We start from the raw sequence: 25003 nt of genomic DNA on the forward strand, positions 1-25003 counted from the left end.
ACTCCAGCCTGCCTGGGCATACCAGAAGGTGAAGTTTTGCAACAGCTGGGAAGACTCTTAGGACAGAATTGAACACAAGCAGATTTAAAAATGTTTTAAAGTTTTTTTGTTTTTATTTGAATTATGTTTCGGCTCACTTCGGAGAACGCCTGAACCGAAACGAGACATACCAAAAAACCTTTTGACACATCCCACTGTCTTAAAATAAAATCTTCACTTATAAAACAGGAAAAAAAACAAATACGCAACAGGAAGTTGAAAACACTAACGCATTAAAATACATAAAGCTTGTTAAGTCACTTCACAGAATTAGGGGCAAGGGAGGGACAGGTTAGAGGAAGAGTCTATCTGTACTGGTAGTTCATGCTGTGGTCTGCATTTCTGCCATAGCTTCCGGTGCCTCCTTGGGGTTGCTGATAAGGAGCGGGAGCGCTGTAGTTCTGCCCCGAACCTTGATTGTAGCCAGATTGTGTGTATCCTGCATAGAAAAGAAGCACTGTCAGAATGGACCACAACAGTAAATACTAACATTGAGGCCATGTGGACATGGCAGCATTTTAAAAAGGAGGAGAACTGTGGTGTAGGGAGATTAGTGTGACCATGGTTGTCCAACCGATGGGACCCCCACAATCTCCTGCTCTCCTCATGCAAGGAGCAACAACTTTGTACAAGGAGGCAGACGACCCTCATGAAGCAGTGGCTGTAACACCTCCATGTATCTCTATGGGAGAGCTGGAAATACACATCCGCTGTATTTTCGGCTCTCCTGTAGAGATACAAGAGGCGTGTCGGCCACCACTTCGTGCAGGAGTCGACAAATCACGGTTCATGCAGAGAGCCGGAGCACTGTGCTACCCAGCAGTTGGACCCCGTGATCAGACACTTATCCGCCATCCTTTAGCTAGGGGATAAGTTGTCCAGCACCACAGTACTCCTTGAAGATGTAGTGGACATAGTCATTGCTAGATGGGTGAAAGGTTTTCATAAAACTTCCAATAGTAGCATTTAACTGGTTGCTGCGGGAAATGGCTCCACTTTTCCCCCAGCTCAGGTTTTGATTTCTCTCACCCATTGTGTGTTAGTGTAATTAAAGGTGTACCAAAACTATACCAGTTTGGCTTTATGTTGAATACATTAACCCCTTCCCGCAGAATGTCATATAAACGCCGGGTTGTGCAGTGCGTTCGCGCATCCCGGCGTTTATGAATGACATGCAGTTAACCCGGCGATGCGCAGCATCGCACGGGTTAACTGGCAGAAGTCCCGCTGTTTCCAGCAGGGGACAACTTCTGCTTCACCCCCAGGACCATCCATTGATGGTCCTGGTCAACGATCACTGTGATTGGTCCCTGTGGACCAATCACAGTGATCTGGGGTGAAAGTTCAGATCCCCCGCACTGCCCGCCCCTGGAAGTCGGGCAGAACGGGGGACGAAGGCTGCAGGGGCTCGCGGGGACCTGCGGCACATGGGGGGGAACACGTGGGGACCGGCGGACTTACCTGGAGCAGCGGCAGGACCGAGGAGCAGCGGCAGGACCGGCCACGTGGGCGAGCAGCGACGGGACCAGCAGGTAAGTATGTAGTCCTCAGAGGCAGCAGTGAAGATCTTCACTGCTGCTTCTAGGAGTCTGAAAACTACAACTCCCAGCATGCCTAGACAGCATTTGGCTGTCTGGGCATGCTGGGAGTTTTAGTTTTGCAACATCTGGAGGGCCCCAGTTTGGAGACCATTGTATAATGGTCTCCAATCTGTGCTCTTCCAGCTGTTGCAAAACTACAACTCCCAGCATGCACTGACTGTCCAGGCATGCTGGGAGTTTTAGTTAAGCAACATCTGGCCCTTCAGATGTTGCCGAACTACAACTCCCAGCATGCCCTTCAGCTGTCTGGGCATGCTGGGAGTTGTAGTTTTGCAACAGCTGGAGACACACTGGTTGGGAAACATTGTTTCTAACTCAGTGTTTCCTAACCTGTGTGCCTCCAGCTGTTGCAAAACTATGACTCCCAGCATGCACTAACAGACCATGCATGCTGGGAGTTGTGGTTTTGCAACAGCTGATGCAAATTTTTTTCTTTTTTACACTAACATGCTGATGTTGCCCTATACTTTACATTTTCACAAGAGGTAAAAGGGAAAAAAGCCCCCCAAAATTTGTAACGCAATTTCTCCCGACTACAGAGATACCCCATATGTGAGCGCAAAGTGCTCTGGGGGCGCACAACAAGGCCCAGAAGGGAGAGCGCACCATGTACATTTGAGGTGATTTGCACAGGGGTGGCTGATTGTTACAGCAGTTTTGACAAACGCAAAAAAACAAAACCCCACATGTGACCCCATTTCGGAAACGACACCCCTCACGGAATGTAATGAGGGGTGCAGTGAGAATTTACCCCCCCACAGGTGTCTGATGGATCTTTGGAACAGTGGTCCATGAAAATGAAAACTTGTACAGCCCACTGTTCCAAAGATCTGTCAGACACCAGTGGGGGGCAAATGCTCACTGTACCCCTTGTTACGTTCCTCAAGGGGTCTAGTTTCCAAAATGGTATGCCATGTGTGTTTTTTTTTGCTGTTCTGGCACCTTAGGGGCTTCCTAAATGCGACATGCTCCCCGAGCAAAATTTGCTCTCAAAAAGCCAAATATGACTCCTTCTCTTCTGAGCATTGTAGTTCGCCCATAGTGCACTTCAGGTCAACTTATGGGGTACCTCCATACTCAGCAGAAAAAAAAACCCAAAATTTGTAACACCATCTCTTCTATTAACCCTTGCAAAAAGGTGAAATTAGGGGGGAAACACATTTTAGTGGAATTTTTTTTATTTTTTTTTACATATGCAAAAGTCATGAAACACCTGTGGGGTAATAAGGCTCACTTTATTCCTTATTACATTCCTCAAGGGGTCTAGTTTCCAAAATGGTATGGCATGTGGGTATTTTTTGCTGTTCTGGCACCATAGGGGCTTCCTAAATGCGACATGCCCCCCCGAGCAAAATTTTCTCTCAAAAAGCCAAATATGACTCCTTCTCTTCTGAGCATTGTAGTTCGCCCATAGTGCACTTCAGGTCAACTTATGGGGTACCTCCATACTCAGAAGACAAGGGGTTACAAATATTGGGGGGTATTTCCTGCTATTAACCCTTGGAAAAATGTGAAATTTGGGGGGAAACACATTTTAGTGAAAAAAAAAAAATTTTTTTTTTACATATGCAAAAGTCGTGAAACACCTGTGGGGTATTAAGGCTCACTTTATTCCTTGTTACGTACCTCAAGGGGTCTAGTTTCCAAAATGGTATGCCATGTGAGGGTTTTTTGCTGTTCTGGCACCATAAGGGCTTCCTAAATGCAACATGCCCCCAAAAACCATTTCAGAAAAACGTACTCTCCAAAATCCCCTTATCGCTCTTTCCCTTCTGAGCCCTCTACTGCGCCCGCCGAACACTTTACATAGACATATGAGGTATGTGCTTACTCGAGAGCAATTGGGCTACAAATATAAGTATACATTTTCTCCTTTTACCCCTTGGAAAATTTTAAAAATTGGGTCTACAAGAACATGCGAGTGTAAAAAATGAAGATTGTGAATTTTCTCCTTCACTTTGCTTCTATTCCTGTGAAACACTTAAAGGGTTAAAATGATGACTGAATGTCATTTTGAATACTTTGGGGGGTGCAGTTTTTATAATGGGGTCTTTTGTGGGGTATTTCTAATAAGAAGACCCTTCAAATCCACTTCAAACCTGAACTGGTCCCTGAAAAATAGTGAGTTTGAAAATTTTGTGAAAAATTGGAAAATTGCTGCTGAACTTTGAAGCCCTCTGGTGACTTCCAAAAGTAAAAACACGTCAATTTTATGATGCAGACATAAAGTAGACATATTGTATATGTGAATACATTTTTTTTTTATTTGTAATATACATTTTCCTTACAAGCAGAGAGCTTCAAAGTTAGAAAAATGCAAAATTTTCAAATTTTCCATCAAATTTTAGGATTTTCACAAGGAAAGGATGCAAGTTACCACAAAAATTTACCACCATGTTAAAGTAGAATATGTCACGAAAAAACACTCGGAATCAGAATGATAACTAAAAGCATTCCAGAGTTATTAATGTTTAAAGTGACAGTGGTCAGATGTGCAAAAAACGCTCTGGTCCTTAAGGCCAAAATGGGCTTGGACCTGAAGGGGTTAAATGTATAGTCTTCGCTGCACAAAGGTTTAAGTGTATTACTATATGTAAATCTCATCCCCCTGTAAACCTCTGTATGGGGCCAGTTCTAATAACCCGTCCTCTGAGTGGAGCGGCCCTCCCCTTCCTGGATGAACGCAAGTGACAGCCCGTTCAGTCAATCTCCAGCTGAGGTTTGATATCTATGGCCAGTATGAGGGGCACTCTGCTCTGAGGACGGGTAAGAAAGAGGTGCAGGAGGTGGAGTGAAGGGAGCCAGTTGTTGGACCACCTGTGATCAGACACTTCTTTCCTCCCTCTCCCTCCCCCATCTGTGGATAGGGTTGAGTGCAAAAAATAAAAAGTTCAGTTCCTTAGACCAGAGTTTCCCAACTCAGTCCTCAAGGCACACCAACAGTCCAGGATTTTAATTTTTCCCTGTTCTATTCCAGTGGAGTAACTGAAAAAACCCGGAATGTTTGTGTGCCTTGAGGACTGGTTTGGACACTGCCTTAGACTACACCTTTAACAGGCAAAATCTGTTCCCATCATGGGAACTGATTACACTCCCAGCATGACTGGACTGCCCAAGTCTTTCCTGGGCATGATGGGAGTTGGAAGTTTTGCAACAGCTGGAAGGACACTGGTTAGGAAACACTGTACTAAAAGGATAATGCTACAAGACTTGGATGTGCTGTTGATCCGATTTTCAGATATGAGGGAAGCAGAAAATCCAAGCAAATACACAGCCCTTCTCACTAAATATCCACTTAAACTCAAGTCCTTACCTTGGTATGAGGTATTGTTAGCGCCACCGTAATTTGATCCCGCACTGTAGCCACCAGCACTTGGAGCTGTATATGAATTGCCACCTCTGCCACCAGCACTCTCTCCACCGGAATAACCTGAGGGGAGGAAGGGGCAATGTTAATTCTGAGGCAGAATGGAGACTACAGATTGTTTAAAAAGAACTCGTGTCTTAAATGTGGACCTCCAGATGCAAAACTACAATTCCCAGCATGCCTGGACAGCCAACGGCTGTCCAGGCATGCTGGGAATTTTAGTTGTACAATATCTGGAGGACCACTGATAACATATGCAATGAGAGAGACATTTGTTCTTAATTACCTCCTGAGGCTGCGCCACCACTATAAGAGTTTGAGTAGGAGGAATAAGAGCTACCGCCAGCTCCCTGAGATGCTTGGTTGTAGCCTCCCTTTGGCTTCGGTGGTCCATAGCTTCCATAACCGCCCTGGTTGTAGCCCTGCTGGGACTGTGCCTGATAGCCCCCACCCTGGTTATATGACGGCTTTGATGGAGGCCCGGAATGCTGCTGTACTGGGGGTGCTGGCTGCTGCTGTTGGGGTGGTGGCGGCTGCGGCTGGACTGGTGGTTTCTTCACAAAAGGTTTAGAGGGAGCTGGTGCAGAGTAACCACTGTCTCCTTGGTAATAAGAGCTGTAGCCACCTGAGCCGGCACCTCCGCCCCCACTGGCATTACCAGAGCCACCGCCATTGCTGTAGAATTGACCTGCAAAAAGCAAAAATTTATTTGTTCAATTGTGGAAAAATTCCCAGGAGGTAAAAATCTAGATAAACTTAACAGGTTGGTCAGAGTCCTTTTAGTTGAGCTGCTGTGTGCATAGTAAATAAAAATATATACTTACTGACAATACATAGTCCCAATCTAAATGGGCACCGACCCAGCCAAAAAGGTGGCATCTCAAGTGCTGGCAATAAAGCTACAGATCAAGGGACTGATTATGTGAGGCAAGAGCTGTCTGTACTGACCAATTCTTATCACAGAATTACACATGACTCAATGTTAAAGGTTTTTGCACTCAAGTTCTTGCCTTCTCCTGGTGCTTATCAGAATGGCCCTTTGACTGTACAAGGAGATGTTTCATAGCCTAATTGTTTGTTGCCAATCACTGCCAAAATCTTAGTCAATGGACACCAAGTCCTGTTTACACACTGCACAGCCACATTGATATATTCCACTGTTTGCCTCGATTCTGTGTTAAGATTTTGTCACAACATAGTAAGCGTGACAAGTCCTGAATAGATTGGGTCCCCAGATAACCCATCCATGTGCATTGTAAACAGCAATGAGTGGGATTGGAACTGCAAATCTATAGAAGTTTTGCCACGTGTCAGTGAGGCCCCAAAGCCTGGTACAATCATAGTAGTTCTGTCATGGCTATTTGGTTTAGGCACCTTTCTCCCCCCCCCCCATATTTTTTAGCTAGTTTCAATATCCACTGCGGCAAAAAAGTTAGAGGTACCCGCTATACCCCAGGTAACAAGTGGAGCAGTCTCAACTGGCTCAGCTGCCAATCTGGTGATGGCACCAACTCAAAATATTCACAGTAGCATCGTTTACAGATTCCTTTAATCTTCTTGTCACTTTAAAAAAAATTAATGGAGCCATCAGCGTTTGCCCTCAGCCATACTATGCCACTCAAGACTGTAGTTCCTTACAATGATATTTCACCACTTATCCCAAATCACAAGGATAGAGAAGAGTTTCTAAAGCAGGGAGGTTTCAGCTGCCTGGGCTTGCTTAGAGTTTAACAACTGGAGGCACTTATGTTTGAAAACTCTGGGATAAAAAGTAGAAGTTCAGGGTCATATGGCTTTCCCCATATGCAAGCCAGATTTTGTGACAGATTGTCAGATTAGGCCCACTTGACCATGCAATATGCACTGTATACTTGAGAAAAAAAGAAAAAAGGTTATTAGGGAGGGGTAATGTGAAAGGCTTTCAGACTGGGCAAGGGGTAGTCCAGCAGAAAACAAGGATAGGGTACAAGTGTCTGATCACAGGGGGTTCAAACCTACGGGACCTGCAGCTTTTAGAGGAGCCTGTGCTAGAGATGGCACAGGCTCCGTTTGTTTCTATAGGAGTGCCAGAGATGGCCAAGTACAGCACTCTGGTCTCTTCCCTCCACACTTCACTATCCTGATTTTTGCCAGACTACCCCTTCAAGGGAGTAAGCATTAATAGTGAGGTAATACTATGATTGAAGCAGTCTCTAAGGAACTATGATCCATAGCTTTTGCTGCCTATTCTCTCCCCTTGCCAAGCTCCAAAAGTTATAATTGGAGGCTGCAAAGTATCAGTAGTGGTGTGACTACTCCTTTTAACATTCTCATTAGAGATGAGTGAAGTTAGCGATTCACTAATTTATGCAGGATTAAGTCAGCAACCTCTGAGCCAAGAAGTTCGTGACTAATCGATTCACTAACTTTGCTCATCTCTAATTCTCATCAGATCTACACTGCTCAAAAAAAAAAAAAAATAAATAAATAATGGGAACACTAACAGCCTACATCTGAATTAACTAATTGTATGAAATACTTTAGTCTTTACATAGTTGAATGTGCTAACAAAAATCACAAAAAATAGTCAATGGAAATCAAATGTATCAACCCACGGAGGTCTGGATATGGAGTCAGTCAGTGGAAAATCACTACAAGCTGATCCAACTTTATGTATTGTCCTTAAAACTGCTCTGGCAGTGCACCTCTTGCTCCTCCTTGCACAAAGCCTGAGGTAGCGGTCCTGCTGCTGGGTTGTTGCCCTCCTACACCTGATGTACTGGCCTGTCTCCTGGTAGCACCTCCATGCTTTGGACACTATGCTGAGACCGCAAACCTTGCCACAGCTCGCATTGATGTGCCACCCTGGATGAGCTGCACTACCTGAGCCACTTATGGGTTGTAGAATCCATCTCATGCTACCACTAGAGTGAATGCCCTGCCAGCATTCAAAAGGAGCAAAAAAGCCAGGAAGCATAGGAACTGAGAAGTGGTATGTGGTGACCACTTACAGAACCACTCCTTTATTTGGGTGTCTAATTGCCTATAATTTCCACCTGTTATCTGTTCCATTTGCACAACAGCATGGGAAATTGACTGTCCACTCAGGAAGTAACACTGAATGACAGTGATTTCACAGAAGTGTCATTGACTTGGAGTTACATCGTGTTTGAGTGTTCCCTTTAATTTTTGAGCAGTGTATTGCCTCCTACTTCTGGATCCCAAGTTCATGCCAGAAACCTGGTTCCTACTTTGTACCTTCTCACTCAAGTAGGAATCGCTTCACCTACCACATCCGAATTCCTAAAAACCAGAAACCCGTTCAGCTAGAAAACTGATCTAGGCAGACACTTTTCTAAAAGTTGGATTCACATTTTATTTTTCACAGTGACACACAAGTGTCCAATGTAACGTTAATTCATTATCACAGAAGAGTTAACCAAATGGAGAGATCACACATGTAATGACATGTCAATTTCCACAGTAGTTTGTACAAGATTTATTAAAACATGAGCACGCAAAATAAAAAAAATTGCTAATTCCGGACAGTAAAAACAACTATGTAGAAAAAAAAAAATCTAATTTAAGAGCTGCCCCTTGGGTCTCCAGTAATTATAGGGGCAACATCCGATCATGATGGTACAGAGAAATGACTGGCCAAATGACACTTCAATTGCCGACTTGAATAAAAGCAAGATCCACTCGTGAAAAAAAAGTTCAAGCCTTAAAATTGCACAATAATTTTTTTTTACAATGCTGCAGGCTACGGTCTGTAAGCTTGATGTGAACAGTCCCCAAAAAAAATTGTATGTGGAAAAGACAAAAACCACAGCAGAGCTTTCATCTTGAGGAGCTCAAGACAGTCGGGAGTAAAGAGCTGGTTTGTGGGTTTTGAGAAGGGTGGGTGCAATACGCTATAGATGGTCTAAGCAGATGCAAAATCATGATAACCGTGGCAGTCTGTGAAAAAGTCACCTACAAAAAGGGGGAGACAGCAGAGAGAAATAAAATTAGAATCCTCTGTAGATCGGCCATTGTGCCATAGATAATGTTCTGTATTGAGTAGTTTTAGATTTCTCTGCTCCTGTCTCCCCCCACAAGGCAATCAAAGTCTTATGTGGGGGCTCCTCCAGGTGGTGTCTGGGGATGGGAGGAAAGCTTTATATACTCCACTTGTGGAGCGTGAGGAGTTCTCACACCGTTACAAACCAAAGCAGAGAAATGTAAAAAAAATGATCTGACAGAATTAACGCACATTATTACCAAATATACATCTGCTTGGTAAAGTATATCCTGTGCCTGTAAACCACAGAAGCAGTCATGGCAAGGGCTGCACCAGTACTGAACAGTATGCAGTCCATTCCTACCAGGAACCAGCAAGATCACTGAAGGATCAAACTGGGATAACCCAGCAGGACTTGGGTTTCTGGTGAAACGTCAACTGAATACTGATCCAGCAGAATGAAATACCACTGCTTCTATGATATAAAGGCAGAGGGAAGACTTTAACAGCCAACCAACCCATAAGCTGCTCCTTATAGGATTTTTGTAGCATGACATCGATACAGTGACAAAAGCTACATATGTCATGGTTATGTGGTTGCAGTTGCACTGAGGGGACACAATAGGTTCCATATATTTAGACCAAGTGCAAGGACAGTACGGACTGCAGCCACAGAACATTCCATATTAAGACGGTTCTGTCAAAGTATGTCAAACAGTACACAGTAAAAGCAGCTTATTTTAGCCAGTTCACCTTTAAACCAGTTTATGTTTGCATATTAGGTTGCAGTAATATTCTGCCTTTGATATGCAAAGGGAAACTGTAGTTTAAGTCAAGTAGCAAAAAACATCTGATGTAATAAAGTGCAGTAACATGTCTATTTTCTGGACAAAACCGCTTTGGTTCTATGACATGACAGCAGTGGCCTTTTCAGAAGGATTCCAGTCCTCTTGAATAAGAGGTTCATAACCTTTGCTTTAAGAGGCGGGGAGACGAAAAAATAAAAAGGGAAGAAATACAGGAGTAAGGCATTCTTGTCCTGCCAAGCTCAGGCCTGTGTGCCCCGCACGAGATGTTACCTGTTTGCCGACTCGCTATTTAAAATTTTTCCGCTAATACACAAAAAACAGCAGGGAGAAGAAAATCACATTGCTGCCCAGAACCAGTTTATATATAAACACTTACTGAATGTGACACAAGATCCCAGCCACTCTTCATAAGTCGGCAAGTAATGTTGCATTGGAAATGAAGGCTCTGCCTCACTATACAGATGTAGCAGCTTTGTGACACTTTACATGTTACAGACCATGATGCAGCCAACTTAGTCTATATATTTTCCAGGGGATGAGACTTCATGTGTCATGGTCCATAACAGGCGAAGCGTATGGTGGTGTTTGCTGGCAATTAGAGATGAGCGAACTTACAGTAAATTCGATTCGTCACAAACTTCTCGGCTCGGCATTTGATGACTTCTCCTGCATAAATTAGTTCAGCTTTCCGGTGGGCTGGAAAAGGTGGATACAGTCCTAGGAGACTCTTTCCTAGGACTGTATCCACCTTTTCCAGCCCACCGGAGCACCTGAAAGCTGAACTAATTTATGCAGGATAAGTCATCAACTGCCGAGCCGAGAAGTTTGTGACGAATCGAATTTACTGTAAATTTGCTCATCTCTACTGGCAATACTCCTCCGGCTAAACAGTTATTTATGGCATTACGGACAATTCCCAAAACACTTACTGTATCCAGCTGTTGCAGAAGTCTGATTGTAGTTGTAGTTTCCTCCATAGCCACCACCATATCCACCACCTAAAATTGGATTTAAATACATTTAAAAAAAAAAAAAAAACGCAACAGAAAAATTCCAATGTGTGGATTTGTTTGTGAACACTGGGAACCTAAACATGTGCGTCAGCATTACCTGAATAACCGTGATTGCCTCCAAATCCTCGTCCCCGGCCTCTGCCGCGGTTCATTCCTCCTCTTCCACGACCTCGCATGCCTTGGGGTGGTGGAACCTCACTGTACATCATCCCAAAGCCCTGATTATGCTGCAGAGAAGGAGAGAATGTTTAGTGAAGATAAATACTACCGGAAGAGCCACAGTCAGAGTTTAGTTTAAGAGCACATCTTACTTTGCCTCCTCTGGGGCCACCCCTGGGCATCATTGGTGGTCGCTTCTTCTTGGGAGCTTCTGAATATGTGTTGTAGTCAGGGAAAAGTTTGTCTAAAGCAGCCAGGGCAGCATAGGCCTTTGCAACCTTCTTGTTGGACCCAGAGCCTTGGAATTTCGTACCATCTACTTCAACCTTTGAAAATAGAGACACTGGTATAACACTATCCAAAAGTTCAACCAAGTACTACATTAAACACTCACTCCATGCTTAGCTGTGATACTCAGAAGTAATGCTTTCATGGAATACCTCAATAACACAGTGTCTTGTATTATGTTACAGGACTGCTAACTATGGGTGACCTATAACTGCATCATATGCTAATACTGCAGTGTGGATGAAGCTGAAGTCTGATACAGTGGTCCCTCAACATATGATTGTAATCCATTCCAAATGGACCATCGTTTGTTGAAACCATTGCATGTTGAGGGATCCGTGCAATGTAAAGTATAGGACAGTGGTCTACAACCTGTGGACCTCCAGATGTTGCAAAACTACAACACCCAGCATGCCCGGACAGCCGTTGGCTGTCCGGGCATGCTGGGAGTTGTAGTTTTGCAACATCTGGAGGTCTGCAGGTTGTAGACCACTGTCCACGCTGCTCGTCACCGCTGCCCGGGATGTCGCCTTCCATCACTGTCACTGTGTCCAATGCTCCAGCAAGGCCTCTGCTTCCCCGGCATTCTCGCCCTCCGTCACCGCCATCACGTTGCTACACACGCCGCTCCTCGCTCCTATAGGATGTAGGGACGGCGTGCGCAGCGACGTGATGACAACAATGGAGAGCACCCCGAAGCGGTGCAGAGGATCCTGAAGAGGACGCGCCGGAGCCCCGACAGGTAAGCGATAGTCAGCGGACCACATGGGGCACCGTAAACAGCTATCCGGTGACATTACAAAATCGTATGTTGATGCTGCCTTGAAATGATCGTATGTCGGGGCCATCTTGGGGGGGGGGGGGGGTGTCACTGTACATGTAAGTGAGGCCGGCAGTACACTAGCTGACAATCCCATCATCAGATAGTTACCTCCATAACAAATCTTTTGTCGTGGCTGCCTCCTGTTTCTGATATGAGTTCGTACTTCAGTCCACGTCTCTTTTCATTAAGCTCCATGACTGGGTTCTTTCCATGCTTTGTGAGAATAGGTCCTTGCTGTTTTGCACTCTAAAAAAATATAAAGTGTATGAAATTTAGCATCCAAAGCAACAGCAGCCAGTCTTCTCTTAAGCCAAAAAGGAAGCAACTTACCTCTGATTGGTCTGTAGGGGAAGCATTGTCTGCCTGTGCAGTGTCATTCTGAGCTTGGGTCTGTACTACTGGTTTCTGCTCAGTCTCCTCAGCAGGTTCCTCTTTCTCCTCTATGCCTGTAGGAAGTCCCATGTCTTGCAAAACCTAAGATTAAGAGGATTAATTATTCTCCTTCATAGACGGTAGATCATAGTAGTCAGCTGTGAAGCAAATGCAGTGCATGTACCTTAACAGCAACATGAAGCTTAGCAGTCTTCTTGGAAGGTCCTGAGGCCTCAAAGGTCTTGTCATCTACTTCCACGGACATTGTGAATACAGGAGCGTGGACCGGTCCCGTCTGAGACAACAGCTTGTACTGGAGGCCTGGCTTCAGCTGGTTTAACCTCATCAGGGCATTCATTGCTTGTGCAGGTTCAGTCTTCTCATCTGTAGAAAAACATGTTTACCTCAGTTTCTCACTGCAAAGCACTAACCTCAAGCTCCCACATCTATGTTAGAGTCACTTCTGTCTCCTATAGACCCTTCTCTGTATAAACATAGGTTTAAGTAACCAGGGCAATCTCAAAGTTAGAAACAGATCAGAATTTAAAATGCTGTAAGCCCCATACAAGTCCAACTCCTGATCACATCAGTCTCTGGCTACAAGATTTCCTGGGACATTTTAACAACCTGCTGTGGCTCATCGTGACCATCTCAACATACAGATCTATCTTACATCCAATGGTGCTTTAGTATAGAGCTTCCAATTTAGTACAGAGTTTACCTGCCTACAAATTTATTGCCTAATCTACAACAGAGCCAGTGCTCCACAGAACAATGCTGCCCCTTATTACTGCTGGTCTGCAGCCCTTATCCCAAACTAAGCCATGGCTGTTTACAATAGTTTATTCGGTCTATTAGGGTATTCTTAAGGGGGGGGGGGGTATAAAAAAAAGTTCTCTTTAAAGAGCTATTCAACCTATTTAGTAGAGGTTATGCAGTATAACTTTTTTTATACTTTACTACTCCTTTATGGTCACATACTGTAAGGCTGCTGTGAAATTTTAAATTCTGTGCAACCAAAAACAGCTCAGCTTTCATTTTGCCAGAGCAATCTGAGAAATGAGTAGCTGTGATTGGATTCAATGGGCAAATAAGTGTCATTAAATCTACCCAACAGAGCACCTAGTGGGGCTATGTGAAGACACTGCGCCAAGTATTACTTGAACTGAGAGGTATACATGTTTTAAAGCACTAGTAGCACTCTGCCTAACACCCCTCAAATACCTTTCTTCTGAATCTTCTTTTTCTTCTTACTTGGCGATTTGTCCTCTCCGTCCTCCTCCATGGGTCGTTTCAGGGCTGGGATAACATAGGTGGTGCTGGGAGGAATCTGGACTGTAAAGCAAAAGGAGGGCAAGGTCAGTAACACATGTTCAGGTCTCAGATCAGTGCAAGGCTTAAACTTCTTGCACTCTATGAGCCAGACTTGTGGAAGCATAAAGGCCCAAATTCCCCTTCCTGTTGCTGCCACGTGGGGCTTTGACCAAGAATTGATGCAATTACAGCACAAAGAACCTGGTAACATACCTGTATAGTCAATAGAAGGCTCTGGTTTTGACTTTTTAGGCAACTTTGAGGGTAGAGAGTCCATCCCCAAAACTTTGTGTAGTTGGCCAAATGCTGCAAGCCTGAGAGCATGCTGTAGGGGAAAAGAACAAGTTAAATAAAAACTTAAAATTAAGCCAATACATCCCCCAATGCTTCTGTACTAGATTTCAGTTACCGCTGCACAATAAATGGCCACCAACAGACTGACTCCTACCTGAGCGCTATGGGTTATATCCTCCCGCTGCTGTCTTTCTAGGTGCCCGAGAGCATCTGTAGCTTCTTTTTCACAGGGATCATACAAGCCGGGACCATCTGTAGGACAAACAATTTGTTTAGTTATAAAGGAAAAAAAAGGTATTTAGAAAAAACCCTAGAATAAATGAACAAACCTGGCATTAAGATTCCAGAGCTAAGGCATTCAAGCACTCTCCTGAAAGCTTCACCTGCTCCCATGGGTCGGTTAGCTGTTCCAATCGCCTTTTCGCAAAGCAACTCAAGAGGCTGAAGAATATAAACAAGACATTCAGCACAGTTACAGAATCTCTCATTACATTGGGACTAAGTTTTTTTTAAAAGGGGTACTCCCACCCTAGACCTCTTATCCCCTATACTTTGGATAGGGGATAAGATGTCTGATAGCGGGGGTCCCGCTATCAGACACCTTAGCCCCTATCCAAAGGATAGGGGTTAAGATGTCTAGGGTGGGAGAACCCTTTAAAACCATAATCCACATTAAAAAAGTGTTACATGCTTGATAAGTGCAATTAAGTTGATTCAGTAATCTTTCCCATTCTTAGGCCTTGTCCACACTTAAATATTCTAGGTAGAGATTTTGTCTGGCGTGAGCAGTAGAGATGAGCGAACTTACAGTAAATTCGATTCGTCACTAACTTCTCAGCTCGGCAGTTGATTACTTTCCCTGCATAAGTTAGTTCAGCTTTCCAGTGCTCCGGTGGGCTGGAAAAGGTGGATACAGTCCTAGGACTCTTTCCTAGGAATGGATCCACCTTTTCCAGCCCACTGGAGCACCTGCAGGCTGAATTAATTTATGCAGGAAAAGTCATCAACTGACGAGTCGAGAAGTTTGTGACGAATCGAATTTACTGTAAGTTCACTCATCTCTAGTGAGCACTGCAGAACATGCAGACATTGCCATCTCTATAGACTGCAATGCAGTCCAGCAGAATTCTGCAGAAAGTCTGCTCCAAAAAGGAATTCTGCAGGGTTCAGAGCCCCAAAATCCCATTAAAAAAAAGAAAAATGGGACACTGCTGCAACCGAATTCTGGCTGAATTTCAGCAGTGTGGACAAGCTCTTAGGACATTATGGGGCTGTTCAAATGTACAGTATCCTGCGTGACTTAGATGCGCAGGATTTTATGATGTCAACGTAAATTAAATGACTGAATAGTTTCAAATCCTGTGCGTGTGAATGAATATACCCTTTAGTATTTTCTTGTAGATACATACCCATCCTCTTAAAGGTTCCCAGGTTGGAACACGGGTGCACAAGTCTCGCAGCACACGAATAACAATAACGCAGGATTTAAGCCCATTTGCCCTAGCCTGGGACAAGGAAAATGCAAGTTAGTATTTAATGTCACACCAACACAAGCCAGAAAAGAAAAAATAAAAAAAAATAAAAAATTAAGACATAGTGCTACTTTGTCAAGGGTAAATGTAAACTATGTTTAAGGATAAGCCTTATGTATGTTAAAATAGCAATTACAGTGTAGTTATGGTATAATTACTCTTAGAACAAAGCAGCAACTAATATCTAAGCATTATGTATCCATGTGAAAGTGTATTTTTCACTGTGCTCTTCTGCCTGTGAGGGGACAGGAGTCATTTCAGCACAGCTACTGCTCTGGTGTTTGCTTAATTTATCTTCTAACACATGTGAGTTGCATTATAATTAAAGAACAAAAATTACAGAATGGCAGGTACTACTTTTAAGACAGAAATAATAAAATGCAAACCTGGAACCACTTGGCGTGTCGGAGTGACGCCAATGCAGCAAGGCATTTCTGCCTGTCCAGAACGTCCGGAGGATCGCTGATTGATAGCGTTTCTATTCATGGATAAGAAGACAAGGCACGGTTTGACCAAGGGGTTGTCTGTCAGGTGGACAGGGGATGAGGCAGCTTCCAGAGGGCAGTGGGGCTTCTCTGTACTACTGCTGACATATTACCCTAACACACTGCACTAAGATAGGGCATCCCACGCCTCCATAAAAACAAAGAACCCTTCAGCATCTGTAGGTATACTCAAGTCTATAAAACTGACATGCCTATTGCAATAAAGCAGCAGTCTGCATAGGATACCATTAAATGTTATAATGTAATTGACAATGTAGTTTAGATTTTAAAGGAAATATACATAACATTAAACTTGAATCAAAGGACACATTGCAGTTAATTTCAATACAGAAAGTTAGAAAAAAAAATGACAGAATGCTGCTTTAAAGCAACAAGAGTAAGATACCAAGAAAATAAAAAAAAATAAAATAAAAAAACAGTTCCTCTGATTGCTGACACTGAACAGACTACACTAAACCTTCCACCCAGCTCGACTGCCCTGGCCACAGCCCATGACAGAGAGAGTCCTGTTGGTCAAAGGTCCAGCGTCCCTAAAAATCGACAAACTAGAAGTCTTGATGTGATCACATGTTATAACCATATAGCAATATAAATCAGAGGCACAACATTTTGGAACCAGTCTGTGCTGCAGCAAGATCATGTCATAAGACCAGGGTTTTAGATAAGGCTAGCCGCCCATTTACTGGGAAATTTTTTAGAGGATTGATGTATTTTTCTTCTTACCAGTCTAACTTTATCCAAAACACAGTTACTTGCTGGAATTAAACATGCTGAGCAGTACCTTTCAGATAAAAGGGACGACTTCAGGATATTCTTGCTGTAACACATACTACCAATTTTAGAAAATACATGCAAAACACTAGAAATACATCCTCAACTACAACTGAATACAGCATCAACTTGGCCTATGAAACGTTATAGCAGGCCCTGTTTACACTGTATGCACGAGACTGATAGCCACATAGGGCGCCAATAACTTAACACATTTGATAGCAAGGAAAGGGTGGGGGGGAATAGGATTAAGTATATAAACTGATCAGCCAATGTTTTACTGGTTATATATCTCACATTCAAGTGCAGCAAGACTGATTATGTGAAAGGTACATGACAAAGGACTAAGGGCAGGGAAGGGGGGGGGGGTTAAGTGTCTGGTTATGGTCATTTCTTTACCAGCCGCACCTCCAGCCGTCAACTTCTCCACCTCCTCACGGACCAGAGTTGATGTCAGACGAATGTTAAGACTCAGCTGTGGCTCCTTTGTGTTCCTTATTATAATTGAAGCTTCCCGGATATTGGGGACAACATCATATTTCTCCTCAGAAACAGACTACAAATAGATACAAACACCACAGGTCAGCACAACAATCAGCAGCAGAGGTACAACTATTATAAAAACAAAAAAAATAAATAATCTGGCTTACAGCAAACTGCACAACAAGGTTGTCAGATACTTTCTTAAGGAGAGATATGGTGGGTTTGTCCTTGCATAGAAGAACCAGTTCCAGATCCAGATCCCCCTTCAAGAGAAGTCCTTTGGCAACAAGTCCAACCCTCATCACTCCGCGGAGAGTCCTAGTGGAGTTATCAGCTGACTTAGATTCACTGGTACTAAGGACGAAGAAGAAAAAATTTGTCAAAATACATCTGGCTTTAGCCAATGGTAAGATAATGCTATTAAGTAGATCACACAAGGAGGATGATCCTTACCCATCCTTGCCCTCTTCATTAGTGTCATCTGTCATTTCGGCATCTGGTTGGACAGTTTCTCCAGTGTTAACCTTCTCCTGCTGGTCAATCCAGTCTGAGACTGCTTTCAGCGCCCTCTCTGTGTGAGACACCATATTCTGGACTGCCTCAAGCTCCTCTTGAGTTGGATACACCACAGAGTGTTTTGCCATAACATGGCGGTCATCATTAAGAAAGATGCGCATGGGACGCTGAGGATTAATGGTAAGAGATTAGGACGGATCTTCATAGTACAGATCCTCACAACCTGAACTTATTACAGCTCTACTCACCATTGTTGCAGTCTTTGCAAGTGGGTATCAAGTAATAAATTCTTTGCAGTTGGTATGCAGATCTGCAAAGAAAAAGCAAATTCATCGTGAACAGAGAACGGGTAACAATTTTATAGCCAATATCAGGTCGAAACATGTTCTTGTGCAATATGTTGCACTTAAAGGAGTAGTCCAGTGGTGACCCAGTGGTGAACAACTTATCCCCTATCCTAAGGATAGGGGATAAATTGCAGATCGCAGGGGGGGTCCGACCGCTGGGGCCCCCTGCGATCTCCTGTACGGAGCCCCGACAGCCCACGGGAAGGGGGCGTGTCGACCTCCGCACGAAGCGGCGTCCGACATGCCCCCTCAATACAACTCTATGGCAGAGCCGAAGCGCTGCCTTCGGCAATCTCCGGCTCTGCCATAGAGATGTATTGAGGGGCGTGTCTGCCGCCGCTTCGTGCGGGGGTCGACACCCGCTATCTGGCCGGAGAGTCGGGGCCCCGTACAGAGAGATCGCAGGGGGCCCCAGCGGTCAGACCCCCCACGATCTCAAACTTATCCCCTATCCTCACCACTGGACTAACCCTTTAAGGGCTATTCCCAAGTTTAGATACAGGTTCCACCACTGGAGCCTTGTCCATGACCCCTTATTCACTCCACCCATGTGATTCAGCTACAGCAGTCACCGACTTGGTGTAGGCATAAAATAGCCCAGAGCAACACAACCCCTTCCTTCTAGCAGTCTTTTGGACTAGCCCAACAATATACAATTGCAAGCCTCAACCAGAATATGCCATTTATTGTACACTACTTTGGACAGAAGTGTCTCCCAGAACAGAGGCCCTATTCTAGTGAAGTTACAGGACCCATTGCAAATACTACAACTGGCATCACAACAGATTACAAAGCTGCAATGACCTCCGCTCCATGACAATGTCAACATGAATGTATACTGAAAATTATGCCTGATGTTGTAAGGGGATTACCAGGAACAAACGCATTTATGTGGAGGGCAATGAAGGTGAAGAAATGAATCTGCTACCAGGAGCTAAGCAACCCAGCAGAAACAAAGGCCCTAAGGAGGTCCAGAACAGCGGACCAGCACAAGGGTTTTCAGTGTAGAGTCTTGGAGGGAAAAATATAAAAAAAAAAATGGGTGGGTGAAAATCTGAACGTACCCATGTGACATTCACTGCAATAAGTATCAGAGCCACAACGTGTATTGCCCATCATTGCCTTGACCATCTACCAGCAGGCTAGATTGTGTACAATTCCCAATTTACACAAGAAAGAAAACTGCAAAAATTCTAGGTTGCAGATCATCCTAACCCGTTATGCATGTGTTGCAGAATTATGCAGTAGATTCCTAATACTTTAGAATCTAATACCTAATCTTATCTATACTTTGTGTTCTGTCCTTCACAATGTATCAGTGTAGGGAGAATGTATAGCTGTTATATAAGTTACAGGATGCCTTGGTAATGGGGACAATGACTGCTAGTTAAGACACCAGGGAACAAGAGGTAGATGAGCCACCACACACGATCAGAGCTTAAAGGGGTATTCCAGCACTTAGACATCCACCGCTGGGGATCCACCGCTGGGGACCCCCCCCCCCCAAGTTAAGGGTCCCCCCCCCCAAGTTAAAATCAGTCCCGGAGCGTGTTCGCTCTGGGTCTGATTACCGGCAACCACAGGGCAGGCGACGTGTGAGGTCACGCCTCCACCCCTCAATGCAAGCCTATGGGAGGGGCGGAGTGTGACGTCACAACGCCTGCCCCGTGGTCGCCGGTAATCAGACACGGAATGAACATGCTCCAGGGACCGATTTTGGATAGGGATAAGATGTCTAAGCGCCGGAGTACCCCTTTAAAGGGGTACTCCCCTGGAAAAAAATGTTTTAACTGGTGCAAGAAAGTTAGACAGATTTGTAAGCTACTTCTAATTAAAAATCTTAATCCTTCCAATACTTAGCTGTTGTAAGCTGCAGGGGAAGCGATTTTTTTTAACCTTTGTTTCTATCTGACCACAGTGCTCTCTACTGACACCTTTTAGGAACTGTCCAGAGTAGGCGCAAATCCCCATAGCAAACCTATCCTGCTCCGGACAGTTGCTGACATGGACAGAGGTGTTAGAAGAGAACACTGGTCAGACAAAGGAAATTAAGAAAATAACTTCCTGTGAAGCATACAGCAGCTGATAAGTACAGGAAGGATTAAGATTTTTTTAATGGAAGTATTTTACAAACCTGATTAACTTTCAGGCACCAGTTGATTTAAAAATATATGTTTTCCAGGGGAGTATTTAAGTTAAGATTTTAGAAAATATATATGCACAAAAAATTTTGAGTACTACAATTTTGGTGATGCTTCCATTTTACTATCTATATTCTAACATAACCCTGAACTATTGCAGTTCTCAGTCTGGACACTGTCTAATTTTTATGCTGTGAATAAATAAAATTAAAGAACCTAGGCAATAATATTCCTTTAATTTAGCTAATCTAGCCGACTGGATGAGGGAGTATGTCTTGTCAGGCCAGGTAATTCATCTCTTGCAGACTGAACATATTCTGGTGTCCTCAGGCGAGGGACGGCTGCAGTGAGATGACTGACAGGAAGTGCAGACTATTCCCGCCCTATGACACTCACTAGTCTAGTGCTGGAGCCTCCACGTGTGAGTGTGACGTTAGTAGGTTCTCTTATAAAGCAGACATGTATGATATGCAGGAGATATGGGAAGCATGGCACCTCCATGCTAAACTCTTAACTTCTGTTTCTATTTACAAGTTTATCGTTCTGCGCATTCTATAAGACTGTTTCATGGTCCATTGAATAATTTAAATGCTAGGTATGCCGGGTCCTGCCGGGGGATGGGAAAACAGGGTGCTCCTGTATCCCATTTAATTAAATGAGCCGACTGGATTCAGATAGTGTCTGAATCCATTTGGATGGAGAGGATATGAACTTATAAGCTAGTCCCCTGGGCGTGGAGCTCCTCTTACCTAGACATGTTACTTCGCCGGCAGCGATGGCCCCCCCCCCTCCGCTTGATTGAAAGACCGCATTATCGCTCTGCTCACTGAACAAATGGGGCAGAGCAATGATACGGCCTGTCAAGCGGAGGGCGTCGCTGCCGGCTGAAGTAACAGACTAGGTGAGAGCTCACTGACCAGGGGACTAGTTTATGTCTTCACCATCCCTGCTGCAGGAGTGTCCCCCGAGGATAAAGATTTTATCCTATATAACGCTTTGCTAAGCGTTATATAGGGAAAAAGCTGATCGCTTACAATTTTACTTAAAATGGAACCAGATTTTAACACACACATATATACACACACACACACATTATATATACACACACACATATACACTTGGCAAAGCATTATATAGGGAAAAATCTTTATCCTCACCACCCCTGGGGGGTATTCCTGCCCCCAGGGATGGTGAATATGCAGATCTAAACTAGTCCTTGCAAGTAGTCCCTTGGTAAAGGAACTTCTCTCACCTAGTCCGTTACTTCAGCCAGCAGCAATGCCCCCTCTGCTTGATTGACAGACCGCGTCATCCCTCTGCTCAGTCTGTTCTGTGAGCAGAGCAATGATATGGGCAGTCGCTGCCAGCAAAGCAACAGGTCTAGGTAAGACCACTACTTGTGGGGACTAGTTTATAAGTTCATATCTTCACCACCCCTAGGGCAGGAGCTTCCCCCCCCCCCCCCCCCCCCCGAGAATGGTGAGGAAAAAGATTTTACCCTATATAACGCTTTGCCAAGCGTTATATAGGGTAAAATCTGATGATTTGTTACCTTTAAAGGAAATCTGTCAGCAAAGTCACCCACACTCACCAGCAGTAATGGCTTGTAGTGCAGGCGACTTATTTTCAAATATGCTAATGAGGCACAAAGGGGGGTGCACTCAGGTCTGTTTAGTGACCAAAGTCAATGGAAGTTAAGCAAATAACGCAACCTCCCACACTTCTGCTTTCCCGGCTACAAACAGGCCAGGGGCGGCCATAGATCGGAATAGCTATTTTACAGCCATAGCTATTATGGCTGGGAATTGGGGGGGGATGGACCTTTGAAGAATCAAAATCCATTCACAGGATAGGATAAGTGAATGCAAGGTGTCCAACGGCTGGGACCCTCTCCATGATCCTGTGGATATGGGATAAGTTATCATGTACTTAGACAGCATGCTGTGGAACATGACATTATGTGTCCTTAAAGGACTAGTCCAGTACTGAAAAATGTATCCCTTATCCTTAGGATAGGGGATACAAGCTTCAGATTGCGAGGGGTTCTGACCACTGGGACCCCCAGTTCTCCAGCCAGAAAGCATGTGACAACCACCACACGAATCAGCGGCCAACATGCCCCCTCAATACAGGGCTACGGCGAAACCGGAGATTACCAAAGGCTCCGGCTCTCTCAGTTGTATTGAGGGGACATATAAGCCATCATCGCTTCATGACTGCCGGGGGCCCCGTATAGTAAACTGTAGGAGATCCCTTAGGGCGCATGCACACCACGTTTTTTGCAACGCAGTTTCCTGTATGAGGGTTTTCATAAAATGGATTCCTCAAAACATGTACAAATTTCAACCTGTATAGGGTTAAAAACTGTACGTGGTATGAAAAATGATGTCCGGTTGCATTTTTTTTAAAGAAAAAATGTACACGCTTTTAACTTTTCACTCCATTTTGAATAAAGTTTCACATGTTTGATTGAAATTCCAAGAAAAAAAAAAATACTGCAAAGTCAAAAACCGTGTGGTGGAAACTGTATGGAACCGTACGCACACGGTTACCATTGACTCAATTTTTTTTTTTTAGTACACGTTTAATACGGTTTTTCACCCGGATCAAACATGGTACTCTTACGGTTTTTGGGTACTGGAAAAAAAAACTGACAAAAACGTATAAGACACAAAACGGACTAAACCGGATGATGCATTTGACATACGGTTTACAATGTAAAGTCAATGGTTTTGTATGGTTTTTAACTTGAAACTGTATAGCAAAAACATGGTGTGCGTGCACCCTTAGAATAGGAGGGGGATACGTCTTTCAATACTGGAGATTTCCTGTAAGAATAAACTTATTCTGACTATAAATAAAGCCAAAAACATAAAATCTGCAGCTGATGCGGTACATGTGTATCTCAAGTGTGTTGCCCATAGCAACCAATCATACCTCAGCTTTCACGGTACCAAAGCTCGTTAATTAAATGCCAAGATCTGGTTGGTTGCTATGGGCAACACACTGCAGGTTTCCACAGCTCTTTGTTTATCCCTCATCAGGTTACCGTCAGAACATGCTGGGAGTTGTAGTTTGGCAATGGTTCTGGTCTGTATATGAAACATGATGTGCACAGTGCCTCCCCTCCCCAAATATAAAAAAATAAATGGATTTTAACCCCACGGTGGCCAGGAACCTTCTTTCTTCAACACCTAGGACTGAAATATAGGCACCAACCTAAGTATGCGGCACATTAATGGCACCGCCACTAGCAACTCAAGCACCGGGTATGGCCCTTTAAGAACTAGGACGGTGTAGAGCAGTGGTCTCCAACCTGCGCACCTCCAGATGTTGTAAAACTACAACTCCCAGCATGCCCGGACAGCCGTTGGCTGTCCGGGCATGCTGGGAGTTGTAGTTTTACAACATCTGGAGGTGTGCAGGTTGGAGACCACGTATAGCAGCTCTATTGTCAGTATCACATCTGCAGTATCTCCATGGTAACCAAGAAATTACTAATAGTGTGTTCTCCTTTAAGAGCCAAGATTACACAACACACGCATGTACATTACTTTGTAATGTGGGGTATAGACTCAGTATTTCCTAATCAGGGCGCCTTCAGCTGTTGCAAAACTACAACTCCCAGCATGCCCAGACATACGAAGGCTACACGGGCATGCTGGGAGTTGTAGTTTTGCAACAGAAAAGCGCACCGGACTAGATATATAACCCAATATAAAATAACACACCCCGCCCCCTCAACCTTCTAGACAAAGCCCCTGCAGCCTTGCCCGGAAACCCCGTGCTTCTTCATCCCCTCCCGCCGGCCGCCATCTTACCCGAGCCACAGACAATAGACGACGCAGATTTTTCCCCTTCACAACGACTACAAAGATGGACTAAACCGAGACAATACCGGGGGACAGAAAACAAAAACAAAATGGCGCCGGTCCCTCATAAGAGAAAATGGCGGCAGCCATTTTATAATGCTCTCTCCCTCCCACTTTCGGACAATAGATTTAATAAGAACTACCCCGAAATGAAACCGGCTATGATTTACCTCAGAAATGAGGAAAATGCCGACGAAAACGAGTCGACTAGTCGCTTTACCGCGTCCCCAAGACTTACCCGGCGATGTGCGGCCTGACTGCGCAGCTAAACGGTCGGTAGAGAGGAGGGGCTGACGCTTGATTGGCTGATCCCACTCACGTGACCGCGACGAATGGCGCCAAAGACGATGGAAGCGCCCGGCAAATGTGGGATAGAACGAAAGCGGGCGAGTGCGAGCGTATATATAAGGGGGTTTACGCTCCGCCCACTTAGGCTGTGACGTCGCCGACTCCTATTGGTAGTTGGTAAATCTCAGCCGAGGCTTGGAGCGCACGGCGATGGTGATTGGCTGAGAGACGCGGTGATGCGGCCTGACTGAAGATGGCGGCGTGATCACGTTGTAACCAGGAGAACAATGGAGGCTGGATGTGATCGTGGAGTTGTTCTCCGTCTCGGTTTTTTTGAGGATTTTTTTGTGAAAAATTAGTTAACACAATAAAAAAAAATATTGCCTTGAAATAGGTAGCACGCGTCAGTGAATTGTATACAATGGGTTTAGCAGTTGCTGTAGCACTACAACTCTCAGCATTTCCTCCTTATATATTATAGGCCAC

General features: G+C 44.4%; 1 protein-coding gene across 5 annotated transcripts; it reads right to left on the reverse strand.

The window, feature by feature from the left end:
- Positions 1-91: 91 nt before the first annotated feature.
- ILF3 (interleukin enhancer binding factor 3) lies at positions 92-24625 on the reverse strand. Of its 5 annotated transcripts, none has more exons than XM_056570534.1 (20): positions 24468-24625; positions 18118-18179; positions 17807-18036; positions 17521-17707; positions 17279-17426; positions 15980-16071; positions 15471-15566; positions 14391-14502; positions 14216-14313; positions 13981-14092; positions 13678-13788; positions 12638-12837; positions 12412-12555; positions 12190-12327; positions 11123-11296; positions 10909-11038; positions 10728-10796; positions 5294-5695; positions 4954-5070; positions 92-478 (listed from the first exon to the last, which is right to left on the reverse strand). In XM_056570534.1, exons 2-20 carry the CDS (start codon positions 18118-18120, stop codon positions 345-347), a joined length of 2697 nt encoding a protein of 898 aa, XP_056426509.1. In that variant the 5' UTR covers positions 18121-18179; positions 24468-24625; the 3' UTR covers positions 92-344. The 5 variants fall into 5 exon arrangements, with proteins under 5 accessions (XP_056426509.1, XP_056426507.1, XP_056426508.1 ...); XM_056570532.1 differs by having other exon boundaries at positions 17270-17426; XM_056570533.1 differs by lacking the exon at positions 24468-24625 and adding an exon at positions 24400-24422 and having other exon boundaries at positions 17270-17426.
- Between the last annotated feature and the right edge of the window lie 378 nt (positions 24626-25003).

This window comes from Hyla sarda, chromosome 4 (assembly GCF_029499605.1).
Source record: "Hyla sarda isolate aHylSar1 chromosome 4, aHylSar1.hap1, whole genome shotgun sequence".
NCBI classification, from domain to species: domain Eukaryota; kingdom Metazoa; phylum Chordata; class Amphibia; order Anura; family Hylidae; genus Hyla; species Hyla sarda.

What these genes read in the sequence shown, in the direction of transcription:
- ILF3 (XM_056570532.1), bottom strand. An exon ending in AATGAAGAGGGCAAGGATGG is followed by an intron (nt 17,708 to 17,806) that starts GTAAGGATCATC and finishes CTTCGTCCTTAG; the next exon opens with TACCAGTGAATCTAAGTCAG. An exon ending in AGGCAATCACGGTTATTCAG is followed by an intron (nt 10,797 to 10,908) that starts GTAATGCTGACG and finishes ATCCAATTTTAG; the next exon opens with GTGGTGGATATGGTGGTGGC.